At 38.5% G+C, this 20,971-nt stretch overlaps 1 protein-coding gene across 1 annotated transcript in view; it reads left to right on the top strand.

The window, feature by feature from the left end:
* Positions 1 to 3,682: 3,682 nt before the first annotated feature.
* tcf25 (TCF25 ribosome quality control complex subunit) overlaps positions 3,683 to 20,971 on the top strand; it is a 154,723-nt gene continuing 137,434 nt past the window's right edge. Inside the window, exons 1-3 of the mRNA XM_081371802.1 lie at positions 3,683 to 3,994; positions 12,809 to 12,910; positions 13,087 to 13,140. Coding sequence (XP_081227928.1) covers positions 3,830 to 3,994; positions 12,809 to 12,910; positions 13,087 to 13,140 — 321 coding nt within the window. The 5' untranslated portion in view covers positions 3,683 to 3,829. The remainder of the gene's footprint in view (positions 3,995 to 12,808; positions 12,911 to 13,086; positions 13,141 to 20,971) is intronic.

Consider the following 20,971-nt stretch of genomic DNA (forward strand, 5'->3'; position numbering starts at 1 on the left):
GGAAGAACTGATGACGGGACAGTTTGATCTTCGGCTGACAAATCAGAGGAAAGGGGCGTTTCATTCCCGCCCACGTGTAGAAATCGAATATTCAAGCTGTTTATTCATTTTTCTACCTCAGAACGAAAAACGAAAAATCAAGCTGAATTCTTGTTTTTCGTTTTTTGGGAAAACATTTTTGCATAAAAAACGACTGAACGAATGATACACGGATTATTTTGATTTCCGATTTCCATCTATAAACACATCAAAGACAATCGGATAACGAGATTGTTTTTCGTTTTCCGTTTTTTAATATCAAAACAAAAAACGAATAATGGGTTGTTTTCCGTTTTTCGTTTTCCTATTTACTAATGGTAATTGGGAAACCGGCCGTTTTTCGTTTTTGTTTTTTTTTCCTTTTAAAACGAAAATCCGTTGGCCGCCAAGTACACGGACCAGGTGGAATCTTCTGTGCAGGCGTGGTGTTGTATGCTCCCTCCGATCGCCACCAGAGGGCTCCCTTACCGGAGTATTAACCTCGTATCGGACTACATTTCCCATTACCCCACACATGCTTTATCTAGCACTCCTTCACACGTGTATATCACGTACTTCCTACGTGGTTTAACCCCCCCTCATGTTAGCATGTGTCTTTCATTATTTTACATTTTGTTAACCTGTTTGTAGCTTATAAAACTTTCAAACAAGGCTTTGTCAAGCCAACATAAAAGTTTATGTACACGTCTATATAAAAAATTCACAGACAACATATGTTCAATTCATGGCACAATTCAAACGGGATCAGAAAATAATTATTTTCTCCCATTCACTTGCATTGACGGTTTTTCAACTTTGAGGTCCAGCGGGGTTTTGCGGAAGGGGCGGGACTTACCAGCTCTATTATGTATTTGTATTTAATTATTTTTTTCCACACAGTATTTTGTATTTTTTATTTTATTGTAAATACTTTTCCATGTATTTATGCCCATCTCTGCCTGCCATCATCATCAATATCTTGCTGTTATGGAAATATCATGAATTACGGATGATGCTATCGAAAGCTAAATCAGGCTAGTTGTATAGCTGGACAGAAAAGTGCACTCAGTAGCTACTCTAAATATAAAGACACAATATTATACATTTAAAGATGTTTACTTCTTAAAACCGTAGTAAAATCATTCACTGGCTACCTGCTGACTCGATGAGGTACGAGTAAATGTCCGGGTAAACCACTGGGTGGGGTTGTTAGACCAATTTGACGCTGGTAGAATGAAAGGGACATGTTTTTAAGTTGCCCAAATTAAGTTTATAAATGTATCGGTCACGCTCTATGGAAGGCAGGGTGGACATATAATTACTCTACATATTTCATCTAAGTGATTTCTGAAGTTATACACGTCTGCCGGCTGTGTACGGACGTTGTTTTGTGCCGCTATTTTGTATTGAAGTCTATGGGAAGTCTGGCTTGTTTTCCCCTAAAAAGGAGTAGTATGAAGCTGCAGACTCGGAGCCTGCATCTACAGTCCCGCACTCAGAGTCCCGCATTCTCAGACCCCTCGTTTTTCGAGACAGCGCCTCCTATCAAATTGGATCGGATAAACATGAAGAACTTAAGCCGAAACGTGAGTATCGTAAATATTAGCGAATCATACTAATTCGATTCCTTTTTTAATCAAACTACTTTATAGCTCATCGATACACCAACATATAGTCCATTTAATATTTGTAAAGATGGTTTGTAACAAAATTTGAGCCGTTAATGTATGTTTTTTCGCCTATTTTCCCCGAAAATATTAACGTTAGCCTTTAACCTTGGACTTTTTGTAGACAAGCCACCGTTTGACCTTTTTTTAATTACCGGACCTTTTCTCCTAAAACTATAAATTGAATTAATTAATGCCGGAGTAATTATTTTACTTTATATAATTTATGTATTATAAAAATGTTTATATGTTTGTCAATTGGATTGTTCCTATTATTGCCATATAGCCTATGCAATGTTTTATATATTAATTAATTAATTTATTTATTTATTTATATGGACAGGCCATATTCATGGCCTATGTGAGATTATTAGGCATTATCCAAAGGGACTTATAAATGAGGAGTTTTTTTAATGCAATTGAAGACGAAAAGTAAAGTCACTAACACAATTCTTTCTTCCTTTTTTCTTTGCTTTGTCTTGTTTAGGTGATCGTTAAATAAAGTACAGATTTGTTTATTATTGGTGATTTGTCTATTCTTATTTGAGTTTTGCTTCGCATTCAAAAGATCAAAAAGAGGTTTTGTTAGGTTAGCATGGTATAATGTTAATTAGACCATTTTAGGTTGAACTGAAAGAAAAATTGGAATTTGAATAAAAAAAAAACATTGTAGCAATATAATATAATATCACATAATATTTTTCAGAAGATAGTTCAATCTGTAATTGTATCCCTTCCATCAGTAATTTTCTTTCAATTGGCCTACACTCACGCTCAAAAAATAACTACTGGGTAATTTGTTAGTCAGAGAACATGAGTTTTTTTTTTGGCACTTGCATTAAGCAGGGAACACACATATTTATTTGGATAACTTATAAAACGCAATTAACTCAATAAAACAAGACCGTAATATTGCATCCTATTGTTTTCAATGGCATTTGGATAAGGGTGTTATACGATCTTTCGAACAGCAGGAGGCGCTGTCTCGAAAAACGAGGGGTCTGAGAATGCGGGACTCTGGGTGCGGGCAGAGAATGTCTAATATGGCGAGAAGTTTCACTCTCAGTACACTTTCGGCTTCTGAACTGGTTGCAGTTCCTCTCTGATTCCATATGAGGGCGCTCACAGGACGAGTGCAGAATGAATGGAGGTCTATGGCGCTATACCAATAAAAATCCACTTTTCTCAGGATATAATTTTTTGTCTAGTAATTTGAATGTTGTATTCGAAAGGAGATGCAAATAAATTACACATTGCTGGGTGTTAGATTTTTTTGAGTCACTTATTTGCTTTAAAACGTCTTTTAAAGTGTCAATGACGTCATATACATGTACGACCAGAGATACTGCTTCACGGCAATCCTTCAGTCACTTTGGTGCGTTCGCGCTCTGCACTTTCTTTTCACTCGAGGCATCGACAACACAGCTGACACAGGTAAACACACGTGCTAGAAGAGTTTTTGTTTTGTTTGTTTCTGGTCCCGCTGCGGATGACACGATGCCATCAAGCGGTATCTCTGGTCGTAATCAGTCCTTCACTGACCAATCAGCGTTCATTAGCAGAATGCTAGCGTGTTATGGGCAACAACAACTCAACCTGTAAGAAATCGAAAGGACATAAGTACTCGTTCATTCAACTTTCGACCTATAACCCATGTTGAACTTGCAAAATCTACAATCAGATTTGAGATTTATCAACGGCAATCGGGTGAAAGAGACAAATTTAGCCGTCTAGCCCCATTGACTCCCATTCATTTTGCACTCATGGCAATCGCCCCCAGTGGAACTCTGGTGGTACTACAACCAAAATTCGGTACAATAGGACTTAATAGGGAGTGGGCAGGCTCTCCGTAGACGGGCTCTGGTGCGGGACTGTAGATGCAGGCTCCGAGTCTGCAGCTTCATAATGTTGGCTAAAAAGGGGCAGTTACGAAATTTACAGTGAAGTTCCCGGATGTGCCGGTTGTATGTATACAAAATAACATCCGGGTCGCTTACTTTTTGAACACACCCACTTCCGTTTAATGTGACGTCACTTGTTTCCTATATGACTATAGCGTCTACTCTTGAACATTCTCAAGTTTGTGAGACATTTGGGGTCGGTGCGAGGTTATTGATCACTGATCAGTTGATTTGACGTCCATCATGTCGAGTCGTGCTCTGCGTAGGCTGAAGGGCGAGCAGCGCGCTCAGGCCGCTTTACACGCGCTCAAACTTACTGAGGAAGATGACAAAGATGAAGACGAGCAGATGAAGACTAACACACAAACAGCCCATAAGCAGAAGAACATCAGCAACATATTTGAGCTGGTAACATCTGGCATGTGTGATTGTGATGTTGTAGAGGTGGGATAAGATGGAATTACTATGGTACTTTGATACTAGGCTATAACGTTACATACATGATATTTACATGGTACTTCAATGTGCTTTAAGTGGCATGACACTAAGTTACCAAGATATTAGTCTAAAAGCTTTTTGATACCCAAAATACCATAGTAATTATGAAATGTGAGCTGTTGTAAGATTTATTGTTTGTCGTCACATATTAGCCTTATGCTTCATCATGCGTGTAACGTTAGTTCACAATATTTGCTGCCTTCATAAACTTCGTAAATACGAGATTCCTAGTTAAACATCAACGCCCTCTCAAATCAATGGAAAGTTCGGGGATAATTATGATTTCCTGCTACAAACTTTATATATGGCGAAGATTACTGCTGTGACTGGTATATTATATTTACCCCAAAGAGTTACATCGCCAGGGTCGGCGCCAGAGCGCACAAAGTGTACATGTTGACATGTTGCATGTACAATTTTAAAGCAATATTCAGAAACCGGTGAGAAAAAAAAAAAAAAAAAACCGAAACTGTGAATAAAATAATTTTTATGTACAAAGTAATAACATATGACTGAGGTGTTCGTCAATTCATTGCATGACGTCAGAGTTTCCGGTGTTGACAGCTCCATAAAAAATTGCTGTACTATACAAAAAATATGAAAAGTACATACACAAATAATAAGGATGCACCAAAATGAAAATTATGGGTCAAAACCGAAAATTCTGGATGCACTTGGATGAAAACTGAAACCAAATATACATTTTTAAAAATAATTATTCATTTCTTATTTTAAATGAATATTTAGAATTTTTTTAAATTTTACTGAATCGGAATTTAAAAAAAAACTACAAGCCAATAAAAGGAAAAATAACCACACTTTTATTTAAAGTGACACAAACATTTGAAAAATATTAAATATCAATAAATTAAAGGGATAGTTCACCCCAAAATGAAAATTACCCCATGATTTACTCAACCTTAAGCCATCCTAGGTGTACATGACATTCTTCTTTCAGACAAATACAATCGGAGTTATATTAAAGGGTTCATCGGATGCCCATTTTCCACAAGTTGGTATGATTCTTTAGGGTCTTCATGTAAAGTTTGTAACATGCTTTTGTTAAATTTCCTCAATGGTTGTGTAAAACAACACCCTTTTTAGGCTACCTCCTCAAAAACAGCTCTTTTCACAGCAAGCCATTTCGGTGCATGTCTCTTTAAATGATAATGAGCAACTGCTCACTCCACCCCCTTTCTTTCGTGGGGCATGTTGACACCAGGGGGGCAATCATTCGGAAAACATTGAAGCTTCCTCTGGCGTCGCCATTGATTAGCAGACCATCACCTGCTGTTAGCATTCCATTGACTCCCATGTAGGGTTGGGCGGTATTACGGTAATATCGGATACCGCGGGATCTTAAAATAGCACCGGTATCAGTTTCAATACCGTCATTACCGGCACTTATATAGCCTATAATATATATAATTTATTTATTGCCTAAAAATGCTTGTGTGGTTGCAGTTTGGTAATATTTCTGGTTCCAGCCAAATGAGAAGGGAGAGGCGGTAAATACTGACGAGGCAATTTGTAAATTGTGCCATAAAAAGGTGACCGCGAGAGATGTAAACACCTCAACCTAATGTCGCATCTCTGAAACTACCACCCACTCACTACTGCCAGGATGCATTTTGTTCTCGAGTTCATTAAATAAGCGCATTAAGTTTCGTATTTGTTAAAATATTATAATGTTATTTTTTCCATCTTTGTTGATTATGAAAAGTGAACAGCACAAATAAGATGGGATGCATCGGGAGTCAGACGATTTGACCACTTCAATAAATTTCGTTTTGTAAAAGGCCTCTTTAAAACGAATTTCGTTTTGTATAAATTGTATCTTAATTTTAATAAATTTTTCATCAACCAAATTGCCTGGATTTAATATAATCATGACATGATGGGCGCTGGCATGCCACGGTCACTTGCATTGAAATCTCATAAATTAACCGAAACTCAGAGATGGCGATCGTCAATTTCTTTAAACAAAACAATTCAAAACGAAAAGAAATATAGGGTAGGCTACTCTCTGATTAATCCATGATGTGCATTTTTCTCTATAGCGTTCACAGAGATGCCGATCGTAAATTTCTTTAAACGAAACAATTCAAAACGAAAAGAAAAAGGCCACTCTGATTATTTAATCCATGATGTGCATTTCTCTCTAGGCGCGTTCATACAGAGATGCGATCATCAATTTCAGTAAACGAAACCATACAAAACGAAAAGAAAAGAAATAGACTAGCCTACTCTCTGTAATCCATTATGTGCATTTCTCTCTATCGTTCACTATGGAGATGGCGATCGTCAATTTCTTTAAACGAAACAATTCAAAACGAAAATAAATCTGATTGATCAATGATGTGCATTTCTCTCTATAGGCGCGTTCACTACAGAGATGGCGATCGTCAACTTCCATCTTTGCAGAAAAGTTTTATTAATAAAAATCAATGGACACGCCTCACCGGATTACAAAGGCACTTCTTGCTTGTTGCACGCACACAGATATTATGTTGAATAATGGTGGGCTCGGGCTCATAATAACAGTTAATGCCGTCGGCCGGACTCAGACAAAACGTGCACGGCTTGATTTTATTTTTTTTATTTTTTTTGATCTGGCATTCCGTTTCTGAACGGTGTAGGCACAAGCCAACAGTTTGGTGACGCCATCTGAGCCCATTATGGCATAATTTTTAATTTGTCACGGTAATACCGTATACCCCGGTAAAATAGGGAGGAGGTTTGACGGTGTCAAAATTCCAATACCGCCCAAGCCTACTCCCATTCATTTTGGCGTCACTTTGACAGCGAATAACTTTACATCTAAGGCGTTTAAATACTCCATTTGTCCATTATTTATTTCTAAAGAAACACGACAATGTATAAAAGGCTCCATTACCTTGTATCTTACGTTATGGACCCGTAGAAGCCGTTTTCGTAAAAATAGGCTAACGATTGCGTCATAACCACGCGACTCTCTGTCGCACAGTATTGAAATTACCGTATGGACAGGAGGAGAAGCTTGCGGGCAATCGGGGGGACGTGGAGGCAAAATGACAAAATAATTAATCAGAATACTTAGCAAAAGTTTCTCCTGCTCCTAGCTCATGGACACCGCCTACTCACACTCTCCGTCTCTGCAAGTTTCGGAAGAGAATGATTCAGATTTCTCTTGGCACAGCTACTAGAAGACAGACGGATTGCTCACGTCACATCTACGTCGTCAAGCTCAGTTTGAGTCTGCGCTGTACGCTCAGCCATCAGGAAGTGAGCGCTTCTGATTGACTTCACTTTTCTCCGTTGAATCCAATGGGGTCACTGTGTCCATTTATTTTACTGTCTATGGTTGACACCAGACACATAAAGTGCTCCCTTGGTGGACAGTATACAAATGGCTGAGGGGGAAATATGCTAATACGAGACAGTCTGTCAGTGGTCATGGGCGGAGCATGAGCAATATGACATCATATTGCTCAGAAAATCCAAACGGCTTGATTATTGAGAGTCTTTAGACTTTTTGAGGGTTAAAAAAAACGAGTGAATGGATTTTTTTCATTGTATGGTGGTTGTGTCCACACATTGCAAAGACACATTTATATGCAAACACCATATAAAAGTGAAGTTTGCATCCGATGACCCCTTTACAAAATGTCCTGGCTAATCCAAGCTTTATAATGGGAGTGAATGGCTGGAGAAAATTTGAAGCCCATAAAAGTGCATCCATCCGTGATAAAAATACTCCACACGGCTCCGGGGGGTCAATAAAGTCCTTCTGAAGCAAAGCTATTGGTTTTTGTAAGAAAAATACCCATATTTATAACTTTATAATCTAAAATAACTAGCTTCCGCCAGACGACCGTACGCATACGCAAGTCGACTTACGAAGAGTAACCTGTGACGCTTATATGACTTACGATGTAGGAGTATTAGGGATGTCAATTTTCACAAATTCCCATGATCGATCGTCGTTTAAATTAACGATCAATTAATCGATTAATCGTTAGCCTTAATACTGCGATATGCATCAACTGCAGTGGCATGTGGCCAACAGCATGACAGGGTCTGCAAATGCTAATGTTCCTCACCAAATCAATTAGAATGGTTTTAAATATAAATAAAGGGCTAGGATTGTAAAATGTTTCGATGTGATTGATAATTAAATTAATTATTTAATAATCAAATATAACTACTAATACAACGCGTCACCAACGCCGCCTCATATGCGCTAGAATGTGTGACTGTTGTGGACGCGCTCTTCCTGGAACAACTGCACGCGCTGAATGAATCTGCTACCGTTAAACTGGAGCACTTTGCTAGCACGTTATTTATCTAAAAGAAACGCATCCTATATGAGATTAATCAGATATATTTAAAATAAACATAATATTACAAATTATATCTGCACAAAATGACGCAAATTCATGCACAAGTGAACTTGAACTAAGTTACGTGCCATTCATTCAGAACTACATGTTGTGGACGCGCTCTTCCTGGAGCAACGCGACACGGCAACTAAACCCAAATAATTCACAATGTTTTATTACAGTATTGTTCTCTTTATAATGTTATGTAATATTACAGTCCCAATAGTCATTATTAGTCGTGCACTGCCGTTTGAGCTGCGCGCGCTGAAGCTGACGCTTTACTACAGTGTTCTTAACCAAATGCATCCAATATGAGATAAATCAGATATAGATAGGCATACACAAAATAAACAGTATTACAACTTACATTTGAACAAAACAAAAGGCTGCGAATGCACACGCAAACTTACATGATGATGAAGGTTTAAAATGGTCCCAAACATAACTCCGGCGCGCTCGCTTTACATGTTTCGCGGTTGAGCAGCACGCACGCGCATAAAAACCTGCTTAATCGATGATCGATAAGTTCTATCGATTAAATGTATTATCGACAATTAATCGATCGTCGATTAATCGTTGACATCCCTAAGGAGTATCGTAAGCTTGGACGCCTCTCGCGGTTTAAACAAATAGGGCTGTGTAACAAACTGAAGCTCCTCTTCTATTATATAGAAATCTTCCAAAATTTCTCTTTAAAATTGGTAATTCGACCGGTGTTTTGTTTTGCTCTTTCCTCTTAGCTTCTTCATTCATTACGTTGTGCGTCGGGTCAGGGGTTAGTCTTCCACGGTAAATCGATGTGTACCGCAGTCTGTCGGAAGCTAGTGATTATAGTTTATAAAGTTTTAAATATGGGTAAAACTCTGCGTGAGAGTGAAACCTGATCACTGAACACGGAGGGGCGGGCGGCATATTTTTGGCATTGGCATATATTTTCAGCCTTTTTCTCTCTTTCAGCCCAAAACCGAAAATGCCATTTTCGCCCGATAATTTTCGCCGGCCGAAATTTCTGTGCATCCCTTACAAATAACCTTTTGAGTTACTACCTGATTTTTGTTTGTTGATTTTACCTGATTTTAGGATCGTACATGAATCACAAACATGATGCTTAGCTTACCTAATAATTAATATAATGAAATAATGAAATAACTGTATACATGCAGTTTATTAATGTGTAATGTAATTTAATTTCAAACAAATGAGGAACATAAAGTGGTTTGAATCCAAGGAGCTCTAAAATAATTTTAGAATCGTTATTTGAAGCTAAATGCGTGAATCTGCAACTGAAGGCCCACACTCCTGTGTTGACGGCTCTGTTGCTGTAGACCAAATGTTGGTTGCTGTAAAAATGTTAAATAACTACACAAATAATATGTTTAGGTTACAACTACATCTGTCTCTGAAAAAAAAAAAAATCAGCAGTGATTAATTTATTATTTTCAACGATTATTAGCAATTCAAAGATCATTTGCAAAGAATATTATAATTTATTATAAAGTGAACACTATTCTGTTCTTATTTCGCTCAGGAACCTGAATTACTTGTTGTTGTTGTTGTTGCTGAGAACGATCCGAAAACCCCCCAATTAGTTTTTAAACCATGTATTTGACAGCCTATACACCCATCTACTCACTATCTCGTACTTCTGAATGGGAGATCTTCCCAGGGCAGTACTGCCTCACAAACTAAAATTAGTGCGCCTACTCCGTGGCTTGGTGGGGAGGTCAACCAGAGGTGAGGGGGCGCAGTGGCCGGGCCAGGCCCATTGGGGTAGTACATTGCCTTGTCTTGTCGTTAAAGTAGTGCATATTTACATTTGAATAATCATTTGAAGCGTATTGTATGAATGTTTTATACTGTATTTGACCGAAATTACAGAATCGTCAGCAAGCTAACTATTGATAGCATGGTGAATGTTTATATGGTTGTCAATGAATGGGACGCTAAAATCAGTTTGGTTCAGCAGGAAACCCCATATGGACAAAGGCACCCAGATATCGATATCAATAAACATACAAATGCAGCAGTATAGGGTTTATCTTTGTTCTTCTAGACATCTCTGGTATTTTATAAGAATAAAGTATATTTATAATGCTATGTTAATTGACATAGTTTTTATCACTGGATTACTATTAAAGGGTTAGTTCACCCAAAAATGAAAATTCTGTCAGTAATTACTCACCCTCATGTTGTTCCAACCCCGTTAGACCTTTGTTCATCTTCATTCCACTATTCATTTCCTTCTCTCTGGGCCTCGAGTGAGTTCACATAGAATAACTGCGTAGCGCTTCTGTGTTATACGTCACACGTAGGCTCACTATTGGCCGACGCTGGTCATGTGTGTGATGTGTGTGATGTGTGTGATGTGTGTGATGCGTGTGATGCATAACACAGAAGCGCTACGCTAAAACACTACGCGAAAAAACTCGAGGCCCAGAGAGAAGGAAATGAATAGTGGAATAAAGTCGTTATTTTTGTTTGTTTTTGCGCACAAAAAGTATTCTCGTCGCTTTATAAACTTAAGATTGAGCCACTGTAGACACTTGGACTATATTAACGATGTCTTTAATGCATTTTCTGGGCCAGCAAGTTATAATGTCTTAGGAAGCCTATGTAGGAGTGAGAAGCTCTCAGATTTAATCAAAAATATCTTAATTTGTGTTCCGAAGATGAACGAAGGTCTTACGGGGTTGGAGCAACATGAGGGTGAGTAATTACTGACAGAATTTTCATTTTTGGGTGAACTAACCCTTTAAAGGCCCACTGTGGGTCCCTGAAATTAAAATGTAACTTTTTTAGCTTTTAGTATGAATATGTTAGCCTTAAGGTTATGAATAAGCTGGTGTGTTCCAAAACAATGACAAAATTCACATTTAGGAGATATAACCATTCAAAACTTACAGTCTCTCCCTTGTGCTAAAATGCATCTCAGATTTTTATGACATCAATTCTCATCACATCTTCTGTCCAATCAAATGCTCTCTAGAATCTAATGTGGTGTTGACATGTCACGGAGCAATATGGGTTGGAGATGCGTGTTCGTTTGCTCAAATGCTTGAGTTTTATTCCATTTTCCAACTGTACGTTGATTAAGAAGGACATGGCTTGAATTTTTTCACATCTCTACTATTGAATCCAACGTATCATCAGCGCTCGGATTCGCTTCAATGGTGCAGTCAAGTATGAATTGTAGTCTGTGAGGTAAACTAAACGCTATTGGCTATTTGAGAAAGGGAGGAACCATTCAATGTCCTGCCTTAGCTTACTGTTTCAGTGGAAATTGTCAACGCATCATATGAAGCTGCGCGTTCCAAGGCACTTCAGTGGGCCTTTAAATATAATTTCTGCCTCATTCTGTGATATTAAGCCATGTCATATTAACCTCACGCTAGGGATGGGACGATTATCGGTTTCACTATAAACCACGATAAAATGTACTGACGGTTAGTATTATCATTTAAAATTGAATTATCGTTAAAACCGTGTTTGATTATCGCGATTTTAATAACTCACTGAACTGTCCAGCCAGCATCAGGCTGACGCAGGCGCAGCGCGCAATGTTGTTGTTTTTTTCTTCGAGAAGGAATGGCGGAAGGCAGATTAATGTTTTAAATCTTACATGATCACAGAAATATTATCAAACTCAGTAAACAATAAATCAACTCTGATTTCATTTTCAATACAATCGAAAACGGAGACGCAAGACGGCAAGTTGCATTTGAATGAAACGAGAGAGCGCGTCTGTTGTGATACGTGTGCGCTGTGTTATGAGTTGTTATTGACGACGGTCATTTTAAGGAAGGAAATGCCACAGAATATAATCTTGCTTAAAAAAAGTACATAAAGCTGCTTGTTTTATTTGTTGTTTGTTGATTTTCAAATTTAAAACTTGTTGAAATGTTTTCAGTGTGAGCATCATTTATTTTTGAACACTTTCATCTCGTTTTAACAAAACCGTGATAATATTTATAATCACGATAATTTTGGTCACTATTATCGTGATATGAAATTTTCATTCCGTCCCATCCCTACCTCACACAAACAAGCATACAACAATCTCTCACTTCACACAAACAAGTGGCTCTGTTTTTACGCGTATATTTCATATTGTACGCAACTACGCGTGTATTCATTGCACAGACCGATATATATGTTCAGCCCTGTATAGGTAAAAATTATGCTACAATTTCACAAATGCTATTCTCCATATGAAACTACTTCAAACAGCCTGTCAAACTGCTATCATGTCTGCTGCCCATAGATCGAGTATTAATAATGCTGTGTGTCAGTTTCATGAATTATGATGCTGCTGTCATGTCAGATACAAAGTCTTTAATGGTGTAATGGTGTCGGTGTGTGTCAGATAGGTGAGGCTGATGTGGATGTATGTCCGTCAGATGAGGAGGCGGCAGAGGGAATCAAGGACAGACAACAAGGAGCTCCAATGGGGAAAAATGGTGTGAAGGTGTGTAGAACCTTGATAGCATCATCATCCACACACATAAAACGTACAACCGTGACTTTTTTTGTGAGAGTTTTGTAAAATACACTGTTGAGAACATTTGGGTGCATTTTTAACTTAATCTTGATTCTTTTCAATTTTCAAATCTGTTGTTTTCTGTTTAATGTTCTTTATTTTAGAATGAGAAGTCAAAGAAAAAGAAGAAGAAAAAGTCACCAGCTGAGAATGGAAAGGTTGGATTTTTTTTATGCATTTAAACTCAGCAAAAATGGAAACATCCTCTCACTTTCAAAAGTAACAGTCTGTATCTGGTGTGGATCCAGCTGTTTAAATTACTACAGTCCATCTCATCCTCATGGCCTGCACAAGATTTACCAACTCTTGCTGTTAGATGTTACCCCACTCTTCCACTAAGGCATTTGCAAGTTCTTTAACACATCTGGGGTAGGGGTGTAAGAAAATATTGATACACATTAATATCGCAATATTATGTTTGTGGCTTTGTGTTTGGTTTAAACCTGACCGCTACATGGCAGTGTTATCTCAGAACGTAAACTGACATGGAAAAGCGCAAGGGTGCATCACTAGCGTTAGACGATAGAAAATGTTGTTAAATACTTAAAAACCGCTATACTGCAAACCTTTATAGCAGGATCCAAGAATATATACAAACTAAATATGTAGTCATGTGAAAAAGAAAGTACACCCTTTTGAATTCTGTGTTTTTAGGTATCAGGACATAATAAAAAATCATCTGGTCCTTGGCAGGTCTTAAAATTAAGTAAATACAACCACAGATGACATATTACACCTGCTGTCATAGAAATTAAAAAGGTAAGTAGCATTCAGGCTCTGCTAATCAAATACCTTTGATTAATTGATCATCAGAAAGCGTGACCATCTCTATAAAAGCAGAAGTATTGGCAGTTTGCTGGATCATTCAGGTGTGTTAATACAATGTCAAGGACATCAGCAATGATCTTATAGAAGCAATTGTTGCTGCCCATCAATCTAGGAAGGGTTACAAGGTCATTTCCAAACAATTGGAACTCCATCATTCTATGGGAAGTGAGGAAGATTACTCACAAGAAATAAGTCAAGTCTGACTTCTGACCTGTAATGCAGCCTGAATCATAATTGTTGCGCTTTTGTTGACCAGAGGAGAACTGTCCCCCCGACTGAGCCTGGTTTCTCCCAAGTTTTTTTTTTTTTCCCTCCATTCAGTGTCACCTGATTGAGTTTGGGTTCCTTGGCACTGTCGCCTCTGGCTTGCTTATTTGGGGACACTTAATATTCAACAATATTATTGATCTGACTGGACCGACGCTGCTGAATGAGAACTGAACTGAGCTTAGTGATGATGTCACTGTTTTCTCCAGCTGCTGTATATATATAAATGAACTAAATTAATAATTTTTTACAACATAAATTAATCAACACTTAACTAACTTAAGCTGGACAATGCCGCTATTTTCTTCTAGAGCTGCTGTGCAGCCGAAACAAACTTTGTTGCATTATTTTCCTGTTTTCTCTGTAAAGCTGCTTTAAAGGTACAGTGTGTGATTTTTAGCAGCATCTAGTGGTGAGGTTACGAATTGCAACCAACAGAAGTTACTGTGGCCGATAGGAAAAGACCGTGGAGAAAATAATGGAGAAAACAGTGGAGGCAATAATTATCTCATCCCCTGATGATTTTGTAAGTTTGCTCACAAAGAAATTAACGGTCTATCATTTTTATGGTAGGTTTATTTTAACGGCTAGAGACAGAATATCAACCAAAAATCCTGAAAAAACACATTATATAAAGGTTATAAATTGATTAGCATTTGATCGAGTGAAATAAGTATTTGATCCCCTACCAACCAGCAAGAATTCTGCCTCCTACAGATTGGTCATGTGCCCATGTGAAACACAGATTAGTCCTGTCACTTTAAGAAAGTACTCCTAATGTTTGCTTGTTATGTATATAAAAGACACCTGTCCACAGAATCTCTATCTTCCATTCCAACCTCTCCGCCAGCATGGGCAAGACCAATGAGCTGTCAAAGGACATCAGGGACAAGATTGTAGACCTGCACAAGGCTGGAATGGGCTACAAGACCATCAGCAAGAAGCTTGTTGAGAAGGAGACAACTGTTGGTGTCATTATTCGGAAATGGAAGAAGTACAAAATATCCATCAATCGCCCTCGGTCTGTAGCTCCATGCAAGATCTCGCCTCATGGGGTAAGGATGATCATGAGAAAGGTGAGGGATCAGCCCAGAACTACACGGAGGAGCTTGTTAATGATCTCAAGGCAGTTGGGACCAGAGTCACCTAGCAAACCACTGGTAACACACTACGCCGCAATGGATTGAAATCCTGTAGCGCCCGCAAGATCCCCCTGCTCAAGAAGGCATATGTAAAAGCCCGTCTGAAGTTTGCCAATGAACATCTAATGACTCAAAGAAGGCTTGGGAGAAAGTGCTGTGGCAGATGAGACCAAAATTGAGCTCTTTGGCATCGGCTCATCGACTCGTCGTGTTTGGAGGAAGAGAAATATTGACTATGACCCCAAGAACACCATCCCTACAGTCAAGCACGGGGGTGGAAACATTATGCTCTGGGGCTCTTTCTCTGCTAAGGGTACAGGACGACTTCACCATATTGAAGGGCTGATGGAAGGGGCCATATACCGTAAAATCTTGGACAAGAACCTCCTTCCTTCAGCCAGAACACTGAAGATGGGTCGTGGATGGGTCTTCCAGGATGAAAATGGCCCAGAACACACCGCCAAGGCAACAAAGGAGTGGCTCAAGAAGCAGCACATTAAGGTCTTGCAGTGGCCTAGCCAGTCTCCAGATCTTAATCCTATAGAAAATCTGTGGAGGGAGCTGAAACTTCGAGTTGCAAAGCGACAGCCAAGGAACCTAAAGGATTTATAGAGGATCTGTAAAGAGGAATGGACCAAAATCCATTCTGAGTTGTGCAAACCTGGTGATGATGATGATGACCATGAGCTCCTCTGCATAAGTATTCTAGACTCAAATGTGAGGCCATCTGTCTGACAGCTAAAGCTTGCCTGAAATTGGGTCATGCAACAGGACAATGATTTTATTTTCACGACTATATATATATGTACATGTATGTATATGTGACCCATGCTGGCAAAATGATTGACATTGAGCAAATTTTCCACAATTGATTCTCCATTAAAGCAAATTTAATTTAATCCATTAAAAAAAAAAAAAGTCATAATGATGTATGATTTGTTGGAATTGGACAAAAAACAATGAGCTACACCTGTTTGAAGTCGATACAGTCAGCAAAGTAAATTTTGAGAAACATCTTGTTCAAGTTTTCTGAAGGTTCCAAAACAAAATCACTTAGCTACCATACCATACCATACCATAACCCTGATAATAACACCAAATTTGGCACATACCAATTCAAAACCCATATCTATAGAAAAAAAAAGAAACTTTATTGATATTTATAAAGAGGATATTTAATGTTGTTACCTATATGACTGCTAAGCAAAATTATGCAACAAAGTATCAATAAAATCAAGTCAAGTCAATTTTGAGTGGCCAGTAATAAGAAAATTCAATGTTATGGATTTGTGAAGACCATGAATCACCCTCCTGGCCAAATGGTACAAGTCAAACTTGTTCTTATTTTGTCCTGTGCCATTGTCACAATCAAGATCAAAATTACAGTTCACCCAAACCATGTGACTTGAAAAAATGGTGCAAGTAATTGATCACAGCTAAGGATTATTTTGTTGGACTTCAAGTCAAGTCATCTTCATTTATCTAGCAGTTTTAACAATGTAGATTGTTCCAAAGCAGCTTTAAATTGATAATAGGAAATGAAAGTAACAGAGATCAGTGTTTCCTTTAGGATTTTTTTTAGCAGTGGGGGCAGGTCTGTCCGAACAACCACCCCCCACCCCCCACCCCCCAAAAAAATTTAGGAGCACATACACAGTGTTTCCTTTAGGATTTTTTTTAGCAGTGGGGGCAGGTCTGTCCGAACAACCACCCCCCACCCCCCACCCCCCCACCCCCCAAAAAAATTTAGGAGCACATACAATTGAAAGGGTTTTTTTTTTCCTTTAATGACACAATATTATTGTGCCACATTGTGTGACAAAAGTTTACCTTATGAACATTAAATATTTTCAGTTTTAGAAAAACAATTACACTGGCTGTCATAAAAAAAATTGCATTAAAAAAAAAAAACATTCATACATTTCGTGCCTCACTAGTGATTTTTGCTTGAAGTGTGAATGTCTGCGCACAAACATTGGCCCTGCAGGGTTTTACCTGACGTCAAAAATGGTCTTCGCTGGCCAACACTTAAAAAAAAAAAAAAAAGCTGTGATTTTACCTCTGGATTTCATAGCTTTATAAGATAAAATCCTTCTTTAATAGATTATTTTGGTATATAATCATATCAATATAAAAAAGCAGGGAGAAAAAGTAGCATTAAAAAGTTTATTTTAACTAATAGTCTTATTTTCTACCATCTACAATTGAATAGGCTACCATTCAGTTGTAAATGCTGTAGTTTATTAAGGCTAAATCTTGCTAACCATATAGGCTGTACTAAAGGGGGTAAGCACACCTTACGGTCTTATTTTAAGGTGTTCTGTAAATTATTTTTTTGAAACACTTTACAATATGGTTTGATTTAACATTAGTTTATTACTAACATTGACCATGAGCAATACATGATTCTGAATGTATTCATCTCTTACTAAAAATACAGCTGTTTATTGTTTGTTCATTAGTTCACAGTGCATTAACTAAATGTTAACAAATACAACTTTTGATTTCAATAATGTAGGCTATTAAATGTTGAAATGAACATTAGCAAAGATTAATACATTCTGTAGAAGTGCAGTTTATTAAAAGTTAATGTTAACTAATGTAGTTATAACTAGAGTTTAATGAATGGAACCTTATTGTAAAGTGTTACCGATCTGTTATACACCGATTCAGACGTCTCGTGAGGTCAGTGTTGGAAAGATCAGTCGTTAACCATTCAACGTGGAACCTTGCTTCGCAAAGAGAGTGGTCGCGCGCACGCGACCAGAGGGTGCGCGCTCTCTCTCTCTCTCTCTCTCGTTCTTTCAAACATGCACCCAGCTGTCACAAGCGCAGCAGTTTATCTACATTACACACCGGTCAAATAAGACTTTGGCGGGACAAAAATTCGCTTTGACGGCCGCCAAAAAAAATCTTTGATCGGGTCAGTCGCACAAGTGCGCCTAAATATCTTTTCATGGTCGCACACAGACATATTTAGGTGCAAATGCGAGTGAAATGGTCGCACTGTAGAGCCCTAACGTTACCGTGGCGGCAAAAATTTTGCCGTGGCGGGCCGCCATTAACTAATCAACATAGAGGAAACACTGGAGATTGTTTTGGCTTTATAGCATCTCTAGAATAAAGTTATTGTGCAGTTAGTTTGATTGATTCACTTCCGTCGCAACGATCATTAGTTATTAACTTAGGGGCTGCTAACACGACACCGTTTTAACAGAAAACTCTTAAGTTCTTTTTGCGCAAACTTCAAAAACGCGAACCAGTGAGAACGCCAGTGGCGTGCACATACACATTACGAGTTCAGTCTATAGGTATGCGCGTTTGAATATATGTGTGCAGGCGTGTAGTCCTTCCCTACAAATCAACCCTGGCCTTAAAATTTATAATACAGAATTTTTATCGTTTCCACGTAGCCACGCGAACTGGAATTATCCCGACAGCGCGTTATCTGTAGAGAGGTAAAGGTAGGGGAGGGAGGCCTTCACAGGGGAGATACTAGTTGACACTTCAGGACTGCACTGTCGTCGCGTCCAGGCTCAGGTCCTTCATCAGATCTGGATACAGCCTGGATCCGGCAGACTGCAATAAACATCGGGATAAACAGAGACTAATATTACGCGTAGACACCATTCTTCTTATGATGTAACGAGTACATCAGGATTTATGGGAAGTGTTCCCGGTTCCGACTGACCTAATATGCAGCCTAACATTGAATTATTAAAGTCTATAATGTGTTTTGTGTATGCTAGGTCAAAGAGATGTGTTTTTAGTCTAGCTTTGAACTGACAGAGTGTGTCTACTTCCCGGACAATGTTAGGAAGACTGTTCCAAAGTTTTGGTGCTAAATAGGAAAAGGATCTACCGCCAGCAGTCGATTTTGATATTCTAGGTATTATCAACTGGCCGGAATTTTGAGATCGCAATAGACGTGAAGGACTATAATGCGTTAAGAGCGCGCTCAAGTACTGCGGAGCTAAACCATTTAGTGCTTTGTAAGCAATCAGCACTATTTAAAAATTTATACGATGTTTAATAGGGTGCCAATGCAGTGTTGACAGAACTGGGCTAATATGGTCATACTTCCTGGTTCTGGTAAGAACTCGAGCTGCTGTTTTTTGGACCAGCTGCAATTTGTTTATTAAGCATGCAGGGCAACCACCAATATAGCATTACAATAATCTAGCCTTGATGTCATGAACGCATGGACTAATTGTTCCGCATTTGTCAATGAGAGCATATGACATACTTTAGATATATTTTTAAGATGGAAAAATGCGGTTTTACGTATACCAGAATTGTGACTTTCAAATGAAAGATTGGTATCAAAGAGCACACCCAGGTTCCTAACTGACAACGAAGACTTGACAGAGCAGCCATCAAGTGTTAGACAGTATTCTAGGTTATTACGTGAGGAAGTTTTTTTTTTGTCCAATAATTAGAATCTCTGTTTTTTCAGAATTAAGTAGTAGGAAATTACTAGTCATCCAATTTTTTATATCACCTATGCATTCCATTAATTTTGTGAATTGGTAAGTTTCGTCAGGGCGTGAAGAAATATAGAGCTGAGTATCATCAGCATAACAGTGAAAACTAATTCCATGCTTCCTAATGATATCTCCCAAGGGTAGCATGTACAGAGTGAAAAGCAACGGTCCTAGTACTGTGCCTTGTGGTACACCATACTGAACTTGTGATCGATGAGACATCTCTTCATTTACTGCTACAAACTGATAACGGTCAGATAAGTATGATTTAAACCATGTTAATGCAATTCCACTAATGCCAATATAATTTTCAAATCTATTTAAAAGAATGTTGTGGTCAATGGTATCAAATGCAGCACTAAGATAGAGTAACACCAATAGCGAGATACAACCACGATCGGATGATAAGAGCAAATCATTTGTGTCTCTGATGAGAGCTGTCTTAGTAGTATGGTATGGTCTAAATCCTGACTGGAAATCCTCACAGATATCATTTATTTCTAAAAAGGAACATAGTTGTGAGGATACCGCCTTTTATAGTATCTTTGACAGAAAAGGTAGATTCGAGATCGGCCTGTAATTGACTAATTCTGTACGATCAAGTTGCGTTTTTTTAACAAGCGGTTTAATCATAGCCAGCTTAAAAGTTTTTGGTATGTATCCTAATGACAAAGATGAATTAATGATATTAAGAAGAGGATCTATGACCTCTGGAAGCATCTCTTTCAGTAGCTTAGTTGGTATAGGGCAGGGCTATTCAATTGGCGGCCCGCGGGCCAAATGCGGCCCGCCAATCATCTCTATGCGGCCCGACGGCACCAACCTCCCTCCTCCTCTTTTCCTGGCGGTGCGGCTAATTCAGTTTGATACTCGCTCTGATTGACCTGAGAAACGTTTTACGTGCGAATATTTCAGCAGTTATTATATGTGTCCCGAATTTATGTCGACTGAACCAGCGATAGGCTACCAATCATTCGTGAATGAATCATTCTTTTGGTTCGATTCTAAACGCGCTTGCATAACGGTCTAAAACTATTCGGATTCATTCGGACCGCTCCGTCACTGAATCATCTGAAGCGGTTTCTCGTTCAGTACAGTATAACAACAAATAGCAATGTTTTCAGTTGTTTCACTAGTTGTTTCAACACGGCCCAGCACGGAGTTGCGTTTACTCCCGGTCCCAGACACTATATTAAACAGCGTTGCGACAACCAGTGGGAAGCGTTTCAGTTCGACAGAAACCTCTCTGTTACAAAACACAAATCACT

This window comes from Scardinius erythrophthalmus (assembly GCF_964197995.2).
Source record: "Scardinius erythrophthalmus genome assembly, chromosome: 8".
NCBI classification, from domain to species: Eukaryota; Metazoa; Chordata; class Actinopteri; order Cypriniformes; family Leuciscidae; genus Scardinius; species Scardinius erythrophthalmus.